Consider the following 19,902-nt stretch of genomic DNA (forward strand, 5'->3'; position numbering starts at 1 on the left):
ATATCACAACAGCACAGCTAACAACATGGAATCTAGAGAGCCCTGAGGAAGTTTATTTTGTCTGTAGCACAAAACATTACTTAAATATTTACACCATGTCTTGCAACTCATGGGGAGAGTTGTGTAGCGATGACGGCAACATTAATATGTTATTGACAAATAATAGCATCGGTACCTTTTGAACAGGAGAGAGAAAGATGAGAAGTTCACACTGGTGATATAAGACTCTTCTTTGGGACAGAATTGGAGGGAATGTACTTCAGCCAGTAATGTGTGCCATGGAATTGTATAAAACTTACAACACAAGCAGACTTTAGGCCCAGCTTGTCCATGTTGGCATTTATACTTCACACGAGTAGTAATCTGAATCCCATGCATTCATCTCATCATGCCCCTTTCCTTCAGTGCCTGTCTAGCAAATTCTTTGTCAGTATGGTCTTTGCTTCCATCGTGAACCCATGACAATTACCCCTCAACTATTCTGCTTTCTGTCTTTCCCTTCAATGTCCCTTTGTTCCCTTATTCACTGGAAACAGTCTGTTTTTTGTCTGCTCTGCTCCAATCTTAACATCTTTAACCATACGATTTTCTGGAGGGGGGGGGTGCAAAATCAGTTTGTTTCAACAATTCTAGTTACTATTTACTGTTTAATGTTCTCTGCACTGTCCGTTTGCAGTCGATTTTACTGTGCCTAAATAAACACTTCAAAATAGCTTGTTCCTAATCTGTTTTGAGTGTCGATTTCCCGTAGTTGTAACTGGTGATTGCATTAATGCTGATTACATTCTCGTTGGAGCTCTAATTTTAACAGACTGCTTGAATTTACTGTGCAATTTTTTGCCTTTCCGTTGGCCCTTTTCTTCCCTCTTATCTTTAGTATGTTTAAGTGTTTTCTATGTGAAAGGTGCAGTGTAAATACATCGGTTTTCTAGTTTTGTTAGGACACCAAGTTTTTTAAATCTCCAATTAAGTCAGGAAAAAAAAGGTTTTGCTTTGAATCAAGAAACACATTGACAGTGTTTCTTGGATTACCCCCCTTTGCATTTTCGGTCATGTTCTGGATCTGGCATTGAAAACTAGATTTGACTTGATTTTTTTGTTTCATTTATACTGTAAGTGCGTTATAAAACTCTCTGGTAACTTCATTGGGTGTTTATACTTTTTCAGCAAGAGACAGCGGAATGGGCAATGTTCTTTGTCTGCAGCATTTGAAACTAAATTAACCCATAATTCCTAGACATCCCTAAATATGGGTGGCTTGGTAGCACAGTGGTTAGCACAATTGCTTCACTGCTCCACGGTCCCAGATTCAATTCCCGGCTTCGGCCACTGTCTGTGCGGAGTCTGCACGTCCTCCCTGTGTCTGCGTCCTCCCTGTGTTTGCGTGGGTTTCCTCCGGGTGCTCCGGTTTCCTCCCACAGTCTAAAGATGTGCAGGTTAGGTGGATTGACCATGCTAAATTGCCCTTGGTGTCTAAAAAGGTTAGGTGGGGTTACTGGGTTATGGGGATGGAGTGGAGGTGTGGGCTTGTGTAGGGTGCTTTTTCCGAGGGCTGGTGCAGACTCGATGGGCTGAATGGCGGCGTCCTGCACTGTAAATTCTTCTGAAATTCCAAATGGTACCGATATACTTGCATTTTGTAAAGTCCAATTTTTGAATTTCTGGTTAAGTGTCTGTCAATATAAACGTATCTAGAACTCCTCGTGATTGGGCAATGTGGAAGAGAACTGTAGATTTAGATGTTGCATTATGAAGTAAAAAATGATGCACAACTGAGAACTATGTAAGATTCAGTTTTTATTTCATGGGATGTGGGTGCCTTGGTAAGGGTGGCATTAGTTGCCTGTCCTGTATGTATGAACAAGGTTAATGTGGGTTTGAGTAAAGTACCACTGATGGAAGACGGCACATGGCCCAGACCTAGCATCAGTGTTGAGCGGCAGCATGTTAAGATCTACACATTGAGATAGCTCCATGCCTGCACCCTGTACTGCCTAGATGTGTTGTTACAAAAGGTTAAAGATTTCCTCAACTGGCACATTCACTCACCACACCATTGCAACATTGCCAATCCCTAATTGCCCTTGAACTAAGTGGCTTGCTCAGCCATTTCACAGGACAGTTGAAAGTGAGCCACATTGTTGTAGGTCTAGACTCGCATGAAGGCCAGGCTGGGTAAGGTGACAAATTTCCTTCCCTGAAGGGCATCAGCGAACCAGATGGGTTTTTACAACAATCATTGATAGCTGTCATGATCACCATGACAGAGGCTAGCTTTCAAGTCCATATTTTATTAATAAATCAAGTTAAATTCTACCACCTGTCATGATGGAATTTGAACCTGTGCCCCAGAGCATTAGTTTGGGTCACTGGACCAGGAGACCACCTCCTCCCCCTATTTCGCAGCATTTAAAAACCCATCATTTTGGTAGAAAATGGCCGAATGCTCTTTCCAATGTACTCAATCTTTCCACTACATGTACATTCTTATGCATTTCTATCAACATGTTCTGAGAGAATCACTCCAATCTATACCATTGCTACTATTTTAAAAACCGGCTACACAGTTCACCTGCTTACATCCTTCACTGTATTTTCCCAAAATGATGATGCTACCTGTCTCAGCCACCTCCCAGCGCAGTCCATTCAAATATTGGTTTGAGATAATTGCATCTAATCCATTCATCTTTCCCCCCTTCTGACTTTCATCCTACGTCCTTTGCTGTTCTGTTGTTATCCTTGTGTTTCTTATGGATACGGTCAATTCAAACTCTTATGGACCTTTTAATACCTCAACAAGATCCCTTTCAGCACGGTAGCACAAGTGGATAGCATTGTGGCTTCACAGCGTGTGGGTCCCAGGTTCAATTTCCCCGCTGGGTCACTGTCTGTGTGGAGTCTGCACGTTCTCCCCGTGGGTTTCCTCCGGTTTCCTGCCACAGCCCAAAGACGTGCAGGTTAGGTGGGTTGGCCATGATAAATTGCCCTTAGTGACCAAAAAAGGTTAGGAGGGGTTACGGGGATAGGGTGGAAGTGGGTCAGTGCAGACTCGATGGGCTGAATGGCCTCCTTCTGCACTGTAGGTTCTATGTTCTTTCAATCTTCGCTTTTCTACAGAGGCCGCAGATGTTTGTAGTTGCCTCCCTTTCAGCTCTGACATTTGCCAGATATCTGTTTGGTAATCCATAAGACATAGGAGCAGAATTAGGCCCTTCCTGCCTCCAGTGAATCCTGAAAGATCACCACTAATGCCTTCACAATTTCCTCAGCTATCTCTTTTAGGACCATGGGGTGTAGTCCATCCAGTCCAGGTGACTTATCCACCTTCATCCTTTCTAATGATGAGATTTTCTTGGTAGAATAGCGCAACATGGCGAATGAAGTAATACACTTCCCCATACTGTTGGTATCACATCCTGTAATTTATGCTCCACATCCCAAGATCTTATGTTGCATTATTTACTGCTCGAGCTCCTGAGAGTTGGCTGGACAGCTGGTTTTCGTGATGTAGTGTGAGGCCAACAGTGCAGGTTCGATTCTCTTACTGACTGAGGTTATTCATGAGGGTGCTGCCTTCTCAACCTTGCTCCTCGCCTGGGGTGTGGCGGTCCTTTGGTTAAATCACCACCAGTCAGCTCTCGCCCTCAAAGGGGAAAGCAGCCTATGATCATCTGGGATTATGGTGGCTTTACTTTGTTTTACTATGGATCAATCATCCTATTAAAGAGTATTGTACGTAAAGCTTTGTAGTCCTCCAGGTAAATAATGTTTAAGATGACTTAATCCATAATGTTCAGTACTTTCTGAATGAATTTTAACAGGTTTGTGCACGGTAGCACTGTTGCTTCACAGCGCCAGGGTCCCAGATTCACTTCCCGACTGGGGTCACTGTCTGTGCGGAGTCTGCACGTTCTCCCTGTGTCTGAGTGGGCAACGTGGCACGATGCTTGTGCGCCGAATGGGGTAGGAGAATCCCGGCCCATATCTCTGGATATTTTATTATGATCAGAGAATCCCGGCCCATATCTCTGAATATTTTATGATGCCTTTTGTTATGTTATGTTTTTCAGTCATTTGGTTTAACTTCTAATGGGCCTCACCTGGCAGCCATCCACCCTTTCCCAGGGGGCTAGTACGGTGCCGGAGTGGTGTCCGCAGCTCCGGCGCCCGAAAACCGGCGCGAGATTGCGCATGTGTGCCACGGATGGCGTGAGATTGCGCATGTGCGTGGGTTCCCATCTACAGGGGCCCGGCGTGGAGGAACATAGATCCCCACTGAACTAGCCCACCCGTCGATCGGTAGGGCCCCAATCACTGGCCAGGCCATCGTGAAGGCTCTCCCCCCCCCCCCCCCCCCCCCCTCCCCAGTGTTGGATCTCCCCACCCCCTTCCACCGGGGTGGCCCCCGCAGACTGAGCTCCCGAGGTCCCTCCGGGTGGGACCATACGGCGGGACTCGGCCCGTCAAGGGCCTGGAGAATCACCGGAGGGGGGGGGGGGGGGGGGGGCTTTCACCGGCCCCCAACCGGGGCGGCGGTGATCCCGCGGACGCCCAAAAATCTGCGCCGGAGAATCGACGAGCCGGCGTCAGGGCAACGTGGCGCAATGCTCATGCACCGAGCGGGGTAGGAGAATCCCAGCCCATATGTCTGGATATTTTATGATGCCTTTTGTTATGTTATGTTTTTCAGAAGTTAGAAGCTTAACTTCTAATTCTGATGTTTCATCAGGGATCACTGCCAGATTGACTCATTTCAGTGCTATTTCCGTTAGCACCTTTTTTGTGTGCAGTATGCTCTTTTCAATGTTATCAAGCTTTCCACTGCCTCATCAGTAATTGCTGTAGTTACGAAATACCCTTTTTCCTGGAAAATCAATGCCTCATTTTTGGGAGAACATTGATTTTTGTTTTCATGCAAGGAGCATGTTCCAATTATCTTCTATTTTCCATAATTCCTTCATAGGATATGGACATTGCTGGTGAGGCCATATTTGTTGCTCATCCCTAAATGTTCTTATGGAAATTTAGATGCCTGATGACATGAACAGCTCTGTACCTTTCCAAAACTAACTACTATGTTTGACACTTTTTACTCATGATGTATTTACAAAAAGCCCTGCAATCCTAATCTTTGTGCTTGCCAAACCAGTTTTTCAACAGTCTTTAGCCAATCCTTGCCTTTCCATCACTGACCTAAAGATCTAACCCATGGCACCTCCCTCTCCCACTGACCTCCCCCTTCACTAATGCAAAAGCAAAATATTGCAGATGCTGGAAACCTGACCTGTTTCAGCATATTCCTGATGAAAGGTCATTGACCTAAAACATTTTACTCTGTTCCTTTCTTCACCAGTGTTGTCAAACTTGCTGAGTATTTTCCGCATGTTTTGTTTTGATTCAAGTTTCCAGCATCTGTTGTATTTTGCTTATTTTTGTTTAATTCACTGCCACTTCTCTTCCAGTAATGTCTGCCTTGAAGTTCTGCTAGTCCCTTCAGATGGATTTCAGTTTGCCTCTTCTTGGCTTCCCCTCATTGTTGCCTCCTTGTATTGGATGAGAAGTTCTGATGAAAAGTTGTTATTGATCTGAAATGTTAACTCTTTCTCCCTTACTGAATGCTGCCTGACCTGCTCAGTAGTCCCAGCATTTTCTGTTTTTATACTGCATTTAATTTTCACTTGGAATTTACAGTTCAATGCAATAGTCAATGTGCAAATAATGACTCATTGTAGAATTTTGTATTTCACCAGAGGTGAAATTGCAGTTTACATTGCCCATGTTGTATAACATAAAGTAAGCTCCAGTATCTGCTCAATCAGCTAATAATTGCTAATCTATTCCAGGCATCTGCTGACTAGTTAAAACTAAAGGAAGCATGGCTCAGTTTCCGACTGCTTTTGGAGGTAAGTGCTTTGCAGAATGTTAAATGTTATTTTGATTATTGCTTTGAGCCTTTGAATATTTCCAAGCCCAATTTCTCAGCTTCAGCTGTGATGGTCCTCATTGCACCTGGCTGTCGGGGCGGGTAGTTACTGGCCTACATTCGGGGCTTATTCATCCTACCCTTATAATAAATACTTGTGAATGGTATGCTCAGAATTTCCCTCCCTCGGGTAGAAATGGTTGCTGCAGGCTTTTGGGCTAAGACAGAATCTTGAAGTTGATTTCAGTACGTTATTTTGAGAATGGTGCAGTTTGTGTGTTTAATCCCATGTCAGTGTGCAGCCCACTCCCAGAAGTACAAACATTAGTGCTGCTCTGAACAGCCTGTCAGGGGCTTCAAGAATGTGGGTTGGGCTAAAATCCTTTTATTATTATATTATAATAGAAAACAGCTAGCCTCAATTTGATGCCTCCCCACAGTGAAACCATTGAGCTGGTGTCTTATTAGCGCAGTGATTGCTAACCTAATGTTCCACAACAAAGGTGGTGTAGCAATAGGCATGTAATTTCCTCAGAGTGGCAGTTCCCTGGTGGATTTCCACTTGTTGAAATTGCAAAGCCCCTGTCTCACCCAACCTTCCTCACTCAGGCTGGGTGAGACAGGAGCAGCAAAGCAGTGCATCGGAGTGGAGTAACTGTGACAGAGGGAAGAAAGCACTAGGGGCCGTAAAGGAGATGTTTAAAGGGACAATTTAAAGGGCGAGGGTAGGTTTCAAAGGTAAATGGTTCAGACAATCTGGGGGAGACCGGGAGAGAGGAGTCGGAGCAGGAGGGGAAGGGATGTCCGTTATCAGGTTGGATCCTCTAACTCTTTCAGAGTCCTATCAGAGAAAAACTGGCAGAAACATCCATAGATAGCAATTTAAATTGCTTTTGTCGGGTGGTTCCCAGCCCTGGACTGTCCAGGGGAAGTTGGTGCATCTGGGCAATTGCCAGGTAAATCCCTGGGTGGGAACATCCTAGAAAGATTCGCCAGGGCATCATTGGGGTCTCTTCCCCCCCCCCCCCCCCCCCCCCCCCCCCCCCCCGTCCCGTCCCGCCAAATGTGATGCTGGGGAATCAGGAAGGTATGGGCCATTGTTTTATAATGCTACTTTAACAAAACAAAGTATGGCACCGATTTACATCGAGATATTAGGTCAAATGACCCAAAGCTTGATGAAAGGGGTTAGCCAGGAGAGTCTTAAAAGATGGAAAATGAGGTAGAGAGGTATTGGGAAGGAATTCCAGAGCTTGGGAATGAGGCAACTAAAGGCACAGCCATCAGTGGCTGAGCAATAAAATCTGGGATGCTCCGAGGCCAGAGTTTTAAGCAGGGCAGGTATCTCTCAGTTGTCGGGCTGATGGAGATTACAGAGATGGGGAGAGGCAAGGCCTTGAAGGCACTTGAAAGCAAAAGATGAAGAATTTTAAAATCAAGATTTTGTATGACCCACAGCCAATTTGGATATTGGGAAATGAATGTAACTACAGGGTAATACAAATCTCATAAGTGATGTGCTCTCTTCTGTGAGCTTACTGAAGTGATATGTGAGTCATTATTTCCCCAAAATAATTCGGAATTGGAAAATAGTTGGGAATTTTGTTTGAAATGAAAATGAAATGAAATGAAAATCGCTTATTGTCACGAGTAGGCTTCAATGAAGTTACTGTGAAAAGCCCCTAGTCGCCACATTCCGGCGCCTGTCTGGGGAGGCTGGTACGGGAATCGAACCGTGCTGCTGGCCTGTTTGGTCTGCTTTAAAAGCCAGCGATTTAGCCCAGTGAGCTAAACCAGTGAGCTGAACAAGAAGCCCTGAAGTCTCAATATTCAAGAAATTTAAAAGAAAAACCTTAATGCCCACAGCAATGATATTTAAGTTCAACTTCAATACAGTGAAATCTTAATTGTCTCCCACAATGGACAGGATTCTTTGTAGATAACTAGTTTTCTGCATATTGCACAGCTATACGGGAGGCATGGGATGAGGACAGGTACAAAATGCATAATGCAAGCCAAATTTAATGAGGCCAATTATGGTAACCAGAGGTAAATTAGCACAGCAACCCAAGATAATTCTTCGATGATTGGATCACAGTTCCTGGTATTTTCACTGATTTCAAGTCCGTGTATAAATTTTCACCATTGTTGTTCGTTCCTTTTCCATGCATCTATAGGTGCCTGGCAAATCCAGATAACCGTTGGCTTCTACCTATAGTCACATTTGGAGAATGTCAAATATCTCGGTGCATAACCCCAGCTCTGTAACTTCATTACTAAACTAGTGAATCAAAATTCCCTGATTTTTAAAAAGTGTAACCGGACTGTCTGCTGCTTCAGCATTTTCATAGGCACAGAATTTTCATATAATGAGTTGAAAAGAGTGTAATCGTGCAAACTCAATGTTTTTTTAAAATGAGAATCCAAATGGAAGCTAATCGTTTGTATCTCTTGAATATTGGGTTAGATTACAGCTGTAGACAACTGATAAAACCTCATGGGGAAAAAAAAGTCAAGTTTACCTCGAATAGGTAAAGGGGAAAGCTGAGGGGGCAGTGGGTTTTACGTCATGCTGATTGTTGCACTGATATAATGCTGGAGCCCATCCTTTTGTATGGTTGTGTTTTTGTGCAGTCTTAAACGGTCTGTTTTTCCCATGGGGAACCTACGTTTTAGTTTTTTGTACTACTACTACTAATAATCGCTGATTGTCACAAGTAGGCTTCAATGAAGTTACTGTGAACAGCTCCGAGTCGCCACATTCCGCCAAAAAAGTTATCCATTGATGATCTGATGGTTTGTTGTTTATTTTGAAACAGGGGCCCTGGATATCTGTACCATTACAGTGGAAGAAAGAGCCAAGCATGACCAGCAGTTCCTCAGTATCAAACCAGTTGGTGGACTGATTACTGGTGAGAACAAAACAAATCTGCTCTTATACTGCCTGTTGAATTCTTGATTAAATGTTATCCTTTTTGATTATTTTATACTCTGAAATTCAGGCTTCATTACTGCCAATACTTTTGTTTATACCTCTCCTTTATCATTGGGAAACTTCTTGTTGCAAGTGAGAAATTGGGCATCAGTTAGGAGTTTCGGGAAGTGATTAAAGCTCGTTTGAGGAGTCGCGCTTTGAGTAGGCTATGTGAAGTGGTGCGAGATGAAGCTCGGTAGGTTGTTTTGGGAAAGGGATTTTGTGTTTTGGGGTAAAATGGTTCACAGTTTTGCCATAATGATGGGAGGCAGATTGGGGGCAAGCTATCTATCCTGTAACATGTTGATCCGAGGGAGCGGTAAACGGAACAGTCAACTTTGTTGAAATCCAAAGAAACTGAAAAGAGAAGCAGCATCATGGCCACAATCATGGCAAATATTTGGAGACTTTGGCCAGGGTAGATGCTGTTTGAGAATCCAAAATCAATTGAATGACTCCTACAGGGGACAATGGGAAAAGTGGGTGAAAGTTGACAGTGATGTGTAGGTGACTAATTAGGCACACGATTGACGGAAATGCGTTTCAATGAAACATTGAGAGGAGATGTACAGTCCGTTGCAGGGTGAGGCAGCTGAGGGGGTACTCATTAGAATATAGTTTTTGTTATTATCTTTGATCTCCTTTTAAGAAGGTGGCAAAAGGGAAACATTGTACTCATGGACTGTAGTTAATCCACAAGTACGAGCATCAAATCGTTTTCTCCGCTTTTTTTCCCACAAGAACATTTAAATTCACTGAACAAATTGCCCAAAATGTTGATCACTTGCTTTAATGTTTAGCCACATCAATAACCAACAGATTTCTTTAGGTTTTTTCGAGAAACAGTTTTTGGGTTGCTTTGAACATAGAATCTCTACAATGCAGAAGGAGGCCTTTCAGCCCAGTGAGTCTGCACTGACCCACTGAAAGAGGACTCTGCCGATACCTACTCACCTGCAAAATCGTAACCCCACCTAACCGTTGAACACTAAGGAGCAATTTAGCACGGCCATTGTACCTAGCCTGCACATCTTTGGACTGTGGGAGGAAGCCAGAGAACCCGGAGGAAACCCATGCAGACGCAAGGAGAAAGTGCACAGACAGACAGTCACCAGTAGTCAGAACTAAACCCGGGTCCCAAGCACTGTGAGGCAGCAGCGCTAACCACTGTGCTACAGTTCCACTTTGGAAAATGGCTAAGCTGAGAATCATACACAAGTGTTGTCATTCAATGCTTCCGTGGAAATTCAGTTGTTACTTTGGCAATATTTTTTGTTTTCTTTAACAAACCTAATTAATAATGACACAGTATTTTTCTTTCATTCCAATTAATTACCCCCACATCAGGTTTTGGCTCCTTTTCAAAATTGACAAAACAAACCAACTCAAAGACTGACTTTTCACTTAAATAACAGCCATTGTGATTTTGTCGAAGTGTGTCAATGGCTTCCTTTCATCAAACTCTGGCTTTCTATCCAGCTTGCTTGAAACTCTGCCTGTGTTGGTGACCACTGAAATGTCATGTGGGAGTTGATGCAGACTTAACAAATAAAAGCAAACTCTCAAGGTTATAAGCACTGCACTTTAAGCTCAAGTGTTGCAAGGTTGTTCAAAAGCTGATGAAGCCTTTTTTTGATGCAGAAGTGCTGTGCGATTATGGTTTTCTTGAGATTTCTTTGGGATACCTAAATTGAATAGAGAAAAACTTATTGGGACCTTATAGAAATGAAATGAAAATCACTTATTGTCACGAGTAGGCTTCAATGAAGTTACTGTGAAAAGCCCCTAGTCGCCACATTCCGGCGCCTGTCTGGGGAGGCTGGTACGGGAATTGAACCGTGCTGCTGGCCTGCTTGGTCTGCTTTAAAAGCCAGCGATTTTAGCTCGGTGAGCTAAACCAGAGAAATACTTTTTCATTGCAACCTTTAACTATAAACAGCAACATAGAATCATAGAATTTGCAGTACAGAAGGAGGCCATTCAGCCCATTGAGTCTGCATCGGCCCTTGGGAAGAGCACTCAGCCGCACCTCCACCCTATAACCCAGTAACCCCACCTAACCTTTTTGGATAATAAGGGCAATTTAGCATGGCCAATCCACCTAACCTGTACTGTGGCGGAAACCTGAGCAGCCAGAGGAAACCCATGCAGACACTGTGCAGACTCCACACAGACAGTGACCCAAGCTGGAATCGAACCTGGGACCCTGGAGTTGTGAAGCAACAGTGCTAACCGCTGTGCTACCGTGCCAAGTTTAATTTTCATGTGTAATTTTCCATTGTTGTTCTGGTAATTGATTGCATGGTGAACCTTGCTTGCATAATATCAGTCAGCCCACAGTTTATCCAGTACGTATTATTTTGACGTCTTCTGAATAGCATACTTTTCCTGTCCAAACATTTGTTGTCGTAATCTTCAGTTGCACTTTGTCAACATTTAAAATTGAATATTAAGCATTTTAAATGGGATCCTTGGCATAATCTCTTTTGCCACTTCTGCCATGGATTGCTCACTTCCATCACATTTTGTGATTTTCCGAAACTGACATTTCTCTCATGGAAATTTCAGCTAGCTTATCAGTTCTTTTTATTTTTAAGAAGTGTCACACCGGGAATCTTTAGAAGGAAAGATTGTCACTACAATTGAAACGAAATGGGATCCTGCTCCCCCATTAGTCTTATCCCACTCACTAAATAAGTGGCAGTTGTGTCTTAAGCTTTGCTCTCCACTCCCAAGATCTAAAGCCCGTGCTCCAAGCCTTGCTCTGCACTCCCGTTTTCCACCACCGCATGCCCTTAAAATTTAAGACGCATGCTGCTCAACCTTCAGTGCCGATTATAGCTCCACACGTCCTTTCCCAGTTCCAATTTTCCTTTTGCTCATATATGATTAATTGAAAACCCAGTGGTGCCCTCCTTAGTGGTTCTGTTTAATCTGTTACCTGCTTTCTCTTTCCTAACTTAAAAACACGTTTGTGTGGTCTGCAGACTCCCTACAGATTCACTTGGCTTTGTAAAAATATATATATTTTTTTAAATGACCCTGCTTGCTATGACTCATTTTCTTTTCAAAGCCTTCAGTTTCGCTCCAATCAGCTCTTCCCCCCCCCCCCCCCCCCCCCCCCCCCCCCCCAAATGCAAGACCACAGGAAGTTAACTACTTGTTAAAATTAAATTTTGCTGAAGAAGCACTTGGCCAATAGGTTCACTTGGCATTGGTTAAGTTCCTTGAAATTGCTCTTGCACCCATTAACAGTATCAGCTTTGGTCAATTTCAACAACACTAATTAGTCATGTTTCCTTTGTAGTCAACACAACCATTTCTGGTAACGCAATAAATGAGATCCTGAGGTCTCTGCTGCTGTATATCTGATTGAGGGCAAGTTGCCATTTTTTCATGAGACTAATGATGGAATGATGTAAGTCGTCCAGCCACTTGTGGCAATTTGTAGTTCATGGGATATCTTTTTCATCTACAAATTGCTGGACAATTTACACATTAATTAACATTGCTTATATTTAACTCTGCCATTGCTAGTAAAGTCTGAGCTAACCCTTTTACAGACATCTCGTTGTAACCTTGTGGCTGCTAATGGTTTTGGACAAGTGAATCCAGGAATGAATCTTCTCTTTGGCCGCATTGGCCTTTTCCTCTATGGTGAACCACGTCTTCCATGACCACTTCTTCATGCTCGAATAAAATAATTTGTTTGATAGTGAAAGGGAGATAGAAGATCAAGTATGTAGGCAAATTTCTGCTTGTAAGAACAATAATAGTAGGCAACTTTAATTATCCCAATGTCAACTGGAATTCAAACAATATAAGAGGAACTAGGGAGAAAAATTAATGCAGTGTCCAGGAATTTATTTTCAACCAATTGGTGACAAACCCAACGAGAGGAGATGCAATTCTAGACCTAGTCTTGGGAACAAAAGAAGGGCAAATTGGTGAAGTCACAGTCGGCAACGGTATTGGGGATAGTGATCCCAATTGACTTAGATTAAGTATTACTGTAGAAAAGGACCGAGATAAAGCAGGCGTGAAAACTTTGAACTGGGGAAGGCACGTTTTGCATAAATGAGAAGGAACTTGGCTGAGGTGGACTGGCCAGCACTGCTAGAGAATATATCAGTGGGAGGCACTAAAAAGCGAGATCCTAAATTTAAAAGTAGACCTGTCCCCATCAAAAATAAAAGTGGTACTGCCAAATTTACCCCTCTTCCCACCCCACTCCAGTTGTCTAGAGGAGTACAAGGGAAGATCAAACAGAAAAAGAAAGCATACAATAGGGACAAAACTAAACACTACTTAGCCTAGACGAGTAGGGAAGTGCAGGGGTGAAGTAAAAAATAATAATCGCTTATTGTAGGCTTCAGTGCTGTGAAAGGCCCCTAGTCGCCACATTCCAGCGCCTGTTCGGGAAGGCCGGTACAGGAATTGAACCCGCGCTGCTGGCATTGTTCTGCATTGCAAGCCAGTTATTTAGCCCACTGTGCTGAACCAGTCCCTATTTTTTTTGGGGGTGGGGAAAGGAAATAAGGAAATCAACCAGAGGGCATGAAAAAAGATTAGCAAGTAAAGAAAGAAAACCCAAGAATGTTTTATCAATATATTAATGGTAAAAGGTTAGTTGAGAAAAAAGTGGGACCTATCCGAGATGAAGGGAACTGGTGTGTAGATGCAGAGACTGTTAGGTTTTAAATTAATATTTGTCTCGGTGTTTACTAAGGAAATGAATGATGCAGATATAGTAATCCAGGAAGAACATAGATATTGGATGGAACAATCGTGGAGAGGACGTACTCTAAGGGTTGGAATCCTTGAAAGTTGATAAGTCGCCTGGGCCAGTGGATTGTTTCCCAGGCTATTGAAGGAGGTCAGGGAGGAGATAGCAGATGCTCTGAAGATGATTTTCCAATCCTCACAAGGGGATGTACCAGAGGACTAGAGAAATGCAAATGTTCCATTGTTTTAAAAGTGATCTAAGGAAATTCCATACCATTATAAACCAATTAGGCTTGTGTAGGTGGCGGGCAAGTTTAGTCGAATCAATCCAGAGAGATGGGATTAACTGTCACATAGAAAGTATGGACTAGTCGGAGATAGTCAACATGGATTTGTAAAGGAAGGTCTTGCCTCACAAATTTGATTGAATTCTTTGAGGAAGTGACGAGAAGGGTTGATGAAGTTTGTGCAGTGGATGTCATGTACATGGATTTTAGCAAGACATTTGACAGTCCCACATGGCAGATTGGTCAAGAAAGTAAAAGCCCATGGGATACAGGGCAATGTGGCAAACTGGGTAAAAAGTTGGCTTAGTAACAGGAAACAAAGGTCGATGGCTGCCCTTGCAAATGGAAAGTTGTTTCACAGGGCTCGGTGTTGTAACCCTTACTGTTTGTGGTACATATTAATGATTTGTATGTGAGCGTAGGGGACACTATTGGAAAATTTGCAGACGACACAGATTGGCCGAGTGGTGGATGTGTAGAGGATAGCTATAATCTCAAATGATATAGCTAGGTTGGTTGGGTGAGCGATAAAGTGGCAGATGGAATTTAACACCGAGAAGTGTGATGTCATGCATTTGGGGAGGTCAAACAGTTATAGGGAGTACACAATAAATGCAAATATACGATGAGGGTGGATGAATTGAGAGATCTTGTACAAATATACAGGCTCCTAAAGACAGTTGAAGTAAACAAGATTGTAAAGAAAGCATATGGAATGCTCTCCCTCATTGGCAGAGGTATAGAATATAAAAGTAAGGATATAATGTCGGAATTGTAGAAAATTGGTGAGGCCACAACTGGAGTATTGTGTGCCATTCTGGTCAAGACATTACCGGAAGAAACTAATTGCTCTGGAGAGAATGGAGAGGAGGTTTACAAGAATGTTGCTCGGACTAGAAAGTGTAGCTACGAGGACAGATTGGATAGATTGGAGCTATTTTCCTTGCAACAAAGAAGGCTGAGGGGTGACGCGAATGAGGTGTACTAAATTATATGGGGAGGAGGTAATGGTGAGAATAAAATAGTTTCCCTTGGTGGAGAATTCTAGAACCAGGGGACATAGATTCAAGATAAGTACCAGAATGTGTAGAGGAGACATGAGGAAGAATGTTTTTATGCCGAGGGTATTGAGAGTCTGGAATTCGCTGCCCAAGTTGGTGGTGGAGACAGACCCTAAACTCTTTTTTTTAAAGTACCTGGATGTGCACTGTGCTGTAAGCTTCAGGGCTATGAACCGGATGCAGGGAGGTGGGATTAGAAAGGGCACCTGGGTGTCCTCTTGCTGGCATGGACAAGATGGGCCGAGTGACCTCCTGTGCTGTAACTTTTCTATGGTTCTATGATTTAGATATCTGTGTATTACATGGTGTTTACACACACAAATGGGTAACCGCTGCTGTTCAAGCTCCACAGGAGCCTTCACCCACCTTACTTCATCTTGCCCTGTTCACATTTTCACATGCTTTTTACATGTTTTTGCAATGATTAATGCACACCAATGTAAGCAATTTGTGTTGGCAAAGATTATTATTATTATTATTAATAATAAATCCAGTTCAGAAATAGTTAGAATGTGAAGTTAAGTATGATGCAGAATTCAAGTCTTAGAATCAGCAGATTTTAACCTATTGTGAGGAATTTCTATTCATTATTGCAGTTTGTATATGTGTAGAATGTATTAAATTTGGTGTACCTCTACGTGTCATTGTACTTTTTAAATTCAGGTGATCAGGCCCGAAATTTCTTCCTCCAGTCTGGATTACCTCCACCTGTACTTGCACAAATATGGTAAGTTCCTAGAAAATGATTTTATTGGCTAAACAATCTACTCCAAGGACTATTTAAAATAAGTATTTTCCTGAATGATGCATGTGTAGATTGTTCATAGATAACAGTAAGAAGTCTTACAACACCAGGTTAAAGTCCAACAGGTTTGTTTCAAACACGAGCTTTCGGAGCACGGCTCCTTCTTCAGGTGAATGGAAAGGCTTGTTCCAGAAATGTTTATATAGACACAGTCAGAGATGCCCCGGAATGCGAGCACCTGCAGGCAATCAAATCATCAAAGATGCAGAGAGAGAGGTAACTCCAGGTTAAAGAGGTGTGAATTGTCCCAAGCCAGTTCAGTCGGTAGGCCTCTGCAAGTCCAGGCTTGTTGGTGGGGGCCGAATGTAATGCGACATGAATCCCAGATCCCGGTTGAGTCAGCATTCATGCGTGCGGAACTTAGCTATAAGTTTTTGCTCAGCAATTTTGCGTTGTCGCGTCTCCTGAAGGCCTCCTTGTAGAATGCTGACCCGGAGATCAGAGGCTGAATGTCCTTGACTGCTGAAGTGTTCCCCAACTGGAAGGGAACAGTCCTGCCTGTTGATAGTCGCACGATGCCCGCTTATTCGTTGTCGCAGTGTCTGCATGGTCTCGCCAATGTACCACGCTTCGGGACATCCTTTCCTGCAGCGTATGAGGTAGACTACATTGGTCGAGTCGCACGAGTATGCGCCGCGTACCTGGTGGGTGGTGTTTCCACGTGTAATGGTGGTGTCCATGTCGATGATCTGGCATGTCTTGCAGAGATTACCCTGGCAGGGTTTTGTGGTGTTGTGGTTGCTGTTCTGAAGGCTGGGTAATTTGCTGCAAACAATGGTTTGTTTGAGGTTGCGCGGTTGTTTGAAGGCCAGTAGTGGGGGTGTGGGGATGACCTTGGCAAGATGTCCATCCTCGCTGATGATGTGTTGGAGGCTGCGAAGAAGATGTCGTAGTTTCTCCGCCCCAGGAAAGTACTGGACGACGAAGGGTACTCTGTCAGTGGTGTCCCGTGTTTGTCTTCTGAGGAGGTCGGTGCGGTTTTTTGCTGTGGCGCGGTGGAACTGTCGATCAATGAGTCGAGCGCCATATCCCGTTCGTACGAGGGCATCTTTCAGCATCTGTAGGTGTCTGTTGCGCTCCTCCTTGTCTGAGCAGATCCTGTGTATACGGAGGGCTTGTCCATAGGGGATGGCTTCTTTAATGTGTTTCGGGTGAAAGCTGGAGAAGTGGAGCATCGTGAGATTATCTGTGGGCTTGCGGTAAAGCGAGGTGCTGAGGTGACCGTCCTTGATGGAGACGAGTGTGTCCAAGAATGGAACTGAATTTGGAGAATAGTCCATGGTGAGTTTGATGGTGGGATGGAACTTATTGATGTCATCGTGTAGTCGTTTCAGTGATGTCTCGCCGTGGGTCCAAAGGAAAAAAATGTCATCATTTTTTTCCTTTGGACCCACGGCGAGACATCACTGAAACGACTACACGATGACATCAATAAGTTCCATCCCACCATCAAACTCACCATGGACTATTCTCCAAATTCAGTTCCATTCTTGGACACACTCGTCTCCATCAAGGACGGTCACCTCAGCACCTCGCTTTACCGCAAGCCCACAGATAATCTCACGATGCTCCACTTCTCCAGCTTTCACCCGAAACACATTAAAGAAGCCATCCCCTATGGACAAGCCCTCCGTATACACAGGATCTGCTCAGACAAGGAGGAGCGCAACAGACACCTACAGATGCTGAAAGATGCCCTCGTACGAACGGGATATGGCGCTCGACTCATTGATCGACAGTTCCACCGCGCCACAGCAAAAAACCGCACCGACCTCCTCAGAAGACAAACACGGGACACCACTGACAGAGTACCCTTCGTCGTCCAGTACTTTCCTGGGGCGGAGAAACTACGACATCTTCTTCGCAGCCTCCAACACATCATCAGCGAGGATGGACATCTTGCCAAGGTCATCCCCACACCCCCACTACTGGCCTTCAAACAACCGCGCAACCTCAAACAAACCATTGTTTGCAGCAAATTACCCAGCCTTCAGAACAGCAACCACAACACCACAAAACCCTGCCAGGGTAATCTCTGCAAGACATGCCAGATCATCGACATGGACACCACCATTACACGTGGAAACACCACCCACCAGGTACGCGGCGCATACTCGTGCGACTCGACCAATGTAGTCTACCTCATACGCTGCAGGAAAGGATGTCCCGAAGCGTGGTACATTGGCGAGACCATGCAGACACTGCGACAACGAATAAACGGGCGTCATGCGACTATCAACAGGCAGGACTGTTCCCTTCCAGTTGGGGAACACTTCAGCAGTCAAGGATATTCAGCCTCTGATCTCCGGGTCAGCATTCTACAAGGAGGCCTTCAGGAGACGCGACAACGCAAAATTGCTGAGCAAAACCTTATAGCTAAGTTCCGCACGCATGAATGCGGACTCAACCGGGATCTGGGATTCATGTCGCATTACATTCGGCCCCCACCAACAAGCCTGGACTTGCAGAGGCCTACCGACTGAACTGGCTTGGGACAATTCACACCTCTTTAACCTGGAGTTACCTCTCTCTCTGCATCTTTGATGATTTGATTGCCTGCAGGTGCTCGCATTCTGGGGCATCTCTGACTGTGTCTATATAAACATTTCTGGAACAAGCCTTTCCATTCACCTGAAGAAGGAGCCGTGCTCCGAAAGCTCGTGTTTGAAACAAACCTGTTGGACTTTAACCTGGTGTTGTAAGACTTCTTACTGTGCTCACCCCAGTCCAACGCCGGCATCTCCACATCATGGTTCATAGATAAGTAATGAATCAACGGTGTTGAGTAAATTTGAAAATATCCTCAATTGTATATTTGGCATTTGGGTAATGAGAAGGATGAATGTTACATAGCCCTTAGAAATTAATACCACATGGTTGTACAAGGTTGACGTTACAGGTATTAAATAGGTATTACATTTTCCCTTTCATGGGTAGTTAGATGAACAAGACTGTGAATCCTATTCTACATGTTGGTTTAGAATATAATATGACATACCACTTATAGTGGTTGTTGATTTGCCTAACTAATGTAGTCTATTGCTGAAGATATGGGCAGAATTGTGCTTCTAGAAACCTGACACTGGAGAATCGCCTGAGATGTATGGCATGAAATTCTTTAATAGGCAGAGTTACTTCCTCAGGAGGGTGACTGTTTTTATATTTGTAACTGGAGACTGCAGAAAAATTAAGGCGGTAAACCACAACTATGGAAGGTGATGATTCTTTTTCTTGTTGGAAAATATTACGAATATAAGCCAAAGATATCAAAGTGCTTGGTCTCACAACATCTTTTTTTTGAGAACTTGCAGTGCAGAAGGAGGCCATTCGGCCCATGGAATCTGCACCGACTCTTGGAAAGAGCACCCTACCCAAGCCCACACCTCCCCATAACCCAATAACCCCACCCAACACTACGGGCAATTTTGGACACTAAGGGCAATTTAGCATGGCCAATTCACCTAACCTGCACATCTTTGGACTGTGGGAGGAAACCGGAGCACCCGGAGGAAACCCACGCGCACACGGGGAGAATGTGCAGACTCCGCACAGACAATGACCCAAGCCGGGAATCAAACCTGGGACCCTGGAACTGTGAAGCAATTGTGCTAACCTCAATGCTACCGTGCTACCATAAACTATATAAATAAGTAGTCAGATTGCAAGTGAAAAAGCAAAATATTGTAAATACTATCAGTCTTACTAATCAAAACATGAAATGCTGGGATGTCTGACAACATTTACGGAGCGTGAAACAGAGTTAAGATTTCAAGCCTGTGACTTTTCATCAGTTAATTCTGTTTATCTCTCTCCAGATGCTGCCAGCTGTACTGAGTATTCCACATCTGGATTGCCCACACTGGCTGTAAAACCCCCAGTTTTTAATGTTTTGTTTCTATTTGAAGGGCTCTGGCTGACTTGAATAATGATGGAAAGATGGATCAGATGGAGTTTTCCATAGCCATGAAACTGATTAAGCTAAAACTACAGGGTCACCAGCTTCCATCTGCACTGCCTCCAATCATGAAACAAATACCAGTCGCCATTTCAGCAGGATTTGGTTAGTGTCACGTTGTTGTACTTTATTAGACTTTCTCCAAATAGCTAGCTTAATTTTTGAAATGTGA

The 19,902-nt window shown here is 43.9% G+C and overlaps 1 protein-coding gene across 3 annotated transcripts in view; it reads left to right on the forward strand.

Annotated features, from left to right (window-relative positions):
* The window catches only part of itsn1 (intersectin 1 (SH3 domain protein)), a 204,789-nt gene that overhangs the window by 48,481 nt on the left and 136,406 nt on the right, over positions 1–19,902 (forward strand). For all 3 annotated transcript variants that reach the window (XM_038801596.1, XM_038801593.1, XM_038801594.1), the window contains exons 2-5: positions 5,844–5,903; positions 8,743–8,835; positions 15,634–15,697; positions 19,681–19,835. In XM_038801596.1, coding sequence (XP_038657524.1) covers positions 5,876–5,903; positions 8,743–8,835; positions 15,634–15,697; positions 19,681–19,835 — 340 coding nt within the window. In that variant the 5' untranslated portion in view covers positions 5,844–5,875. The remainder of the gene's footprint in view (positions 1–5,843; positions 5,904–8,742; positions 8,836–15,633; positions 15,698–19,680; positions 19,836–19,902) is intronic.

Source organism: Scyliorhinus canicula, chromosome 7, assembly GCF_902713615.1.
Source record: "Scyliorhinus canicula chromosome 7, sScyCan1.1, whole genome shotgun sequence".
NCBI classification, from domain to species: Eukaryota; Metazoa; Chordata; class Chondrichthyes; order Carcharhiniformes; family Scyliorhinidae; genus Scyliorhinus; species Scyliorhinus canicula.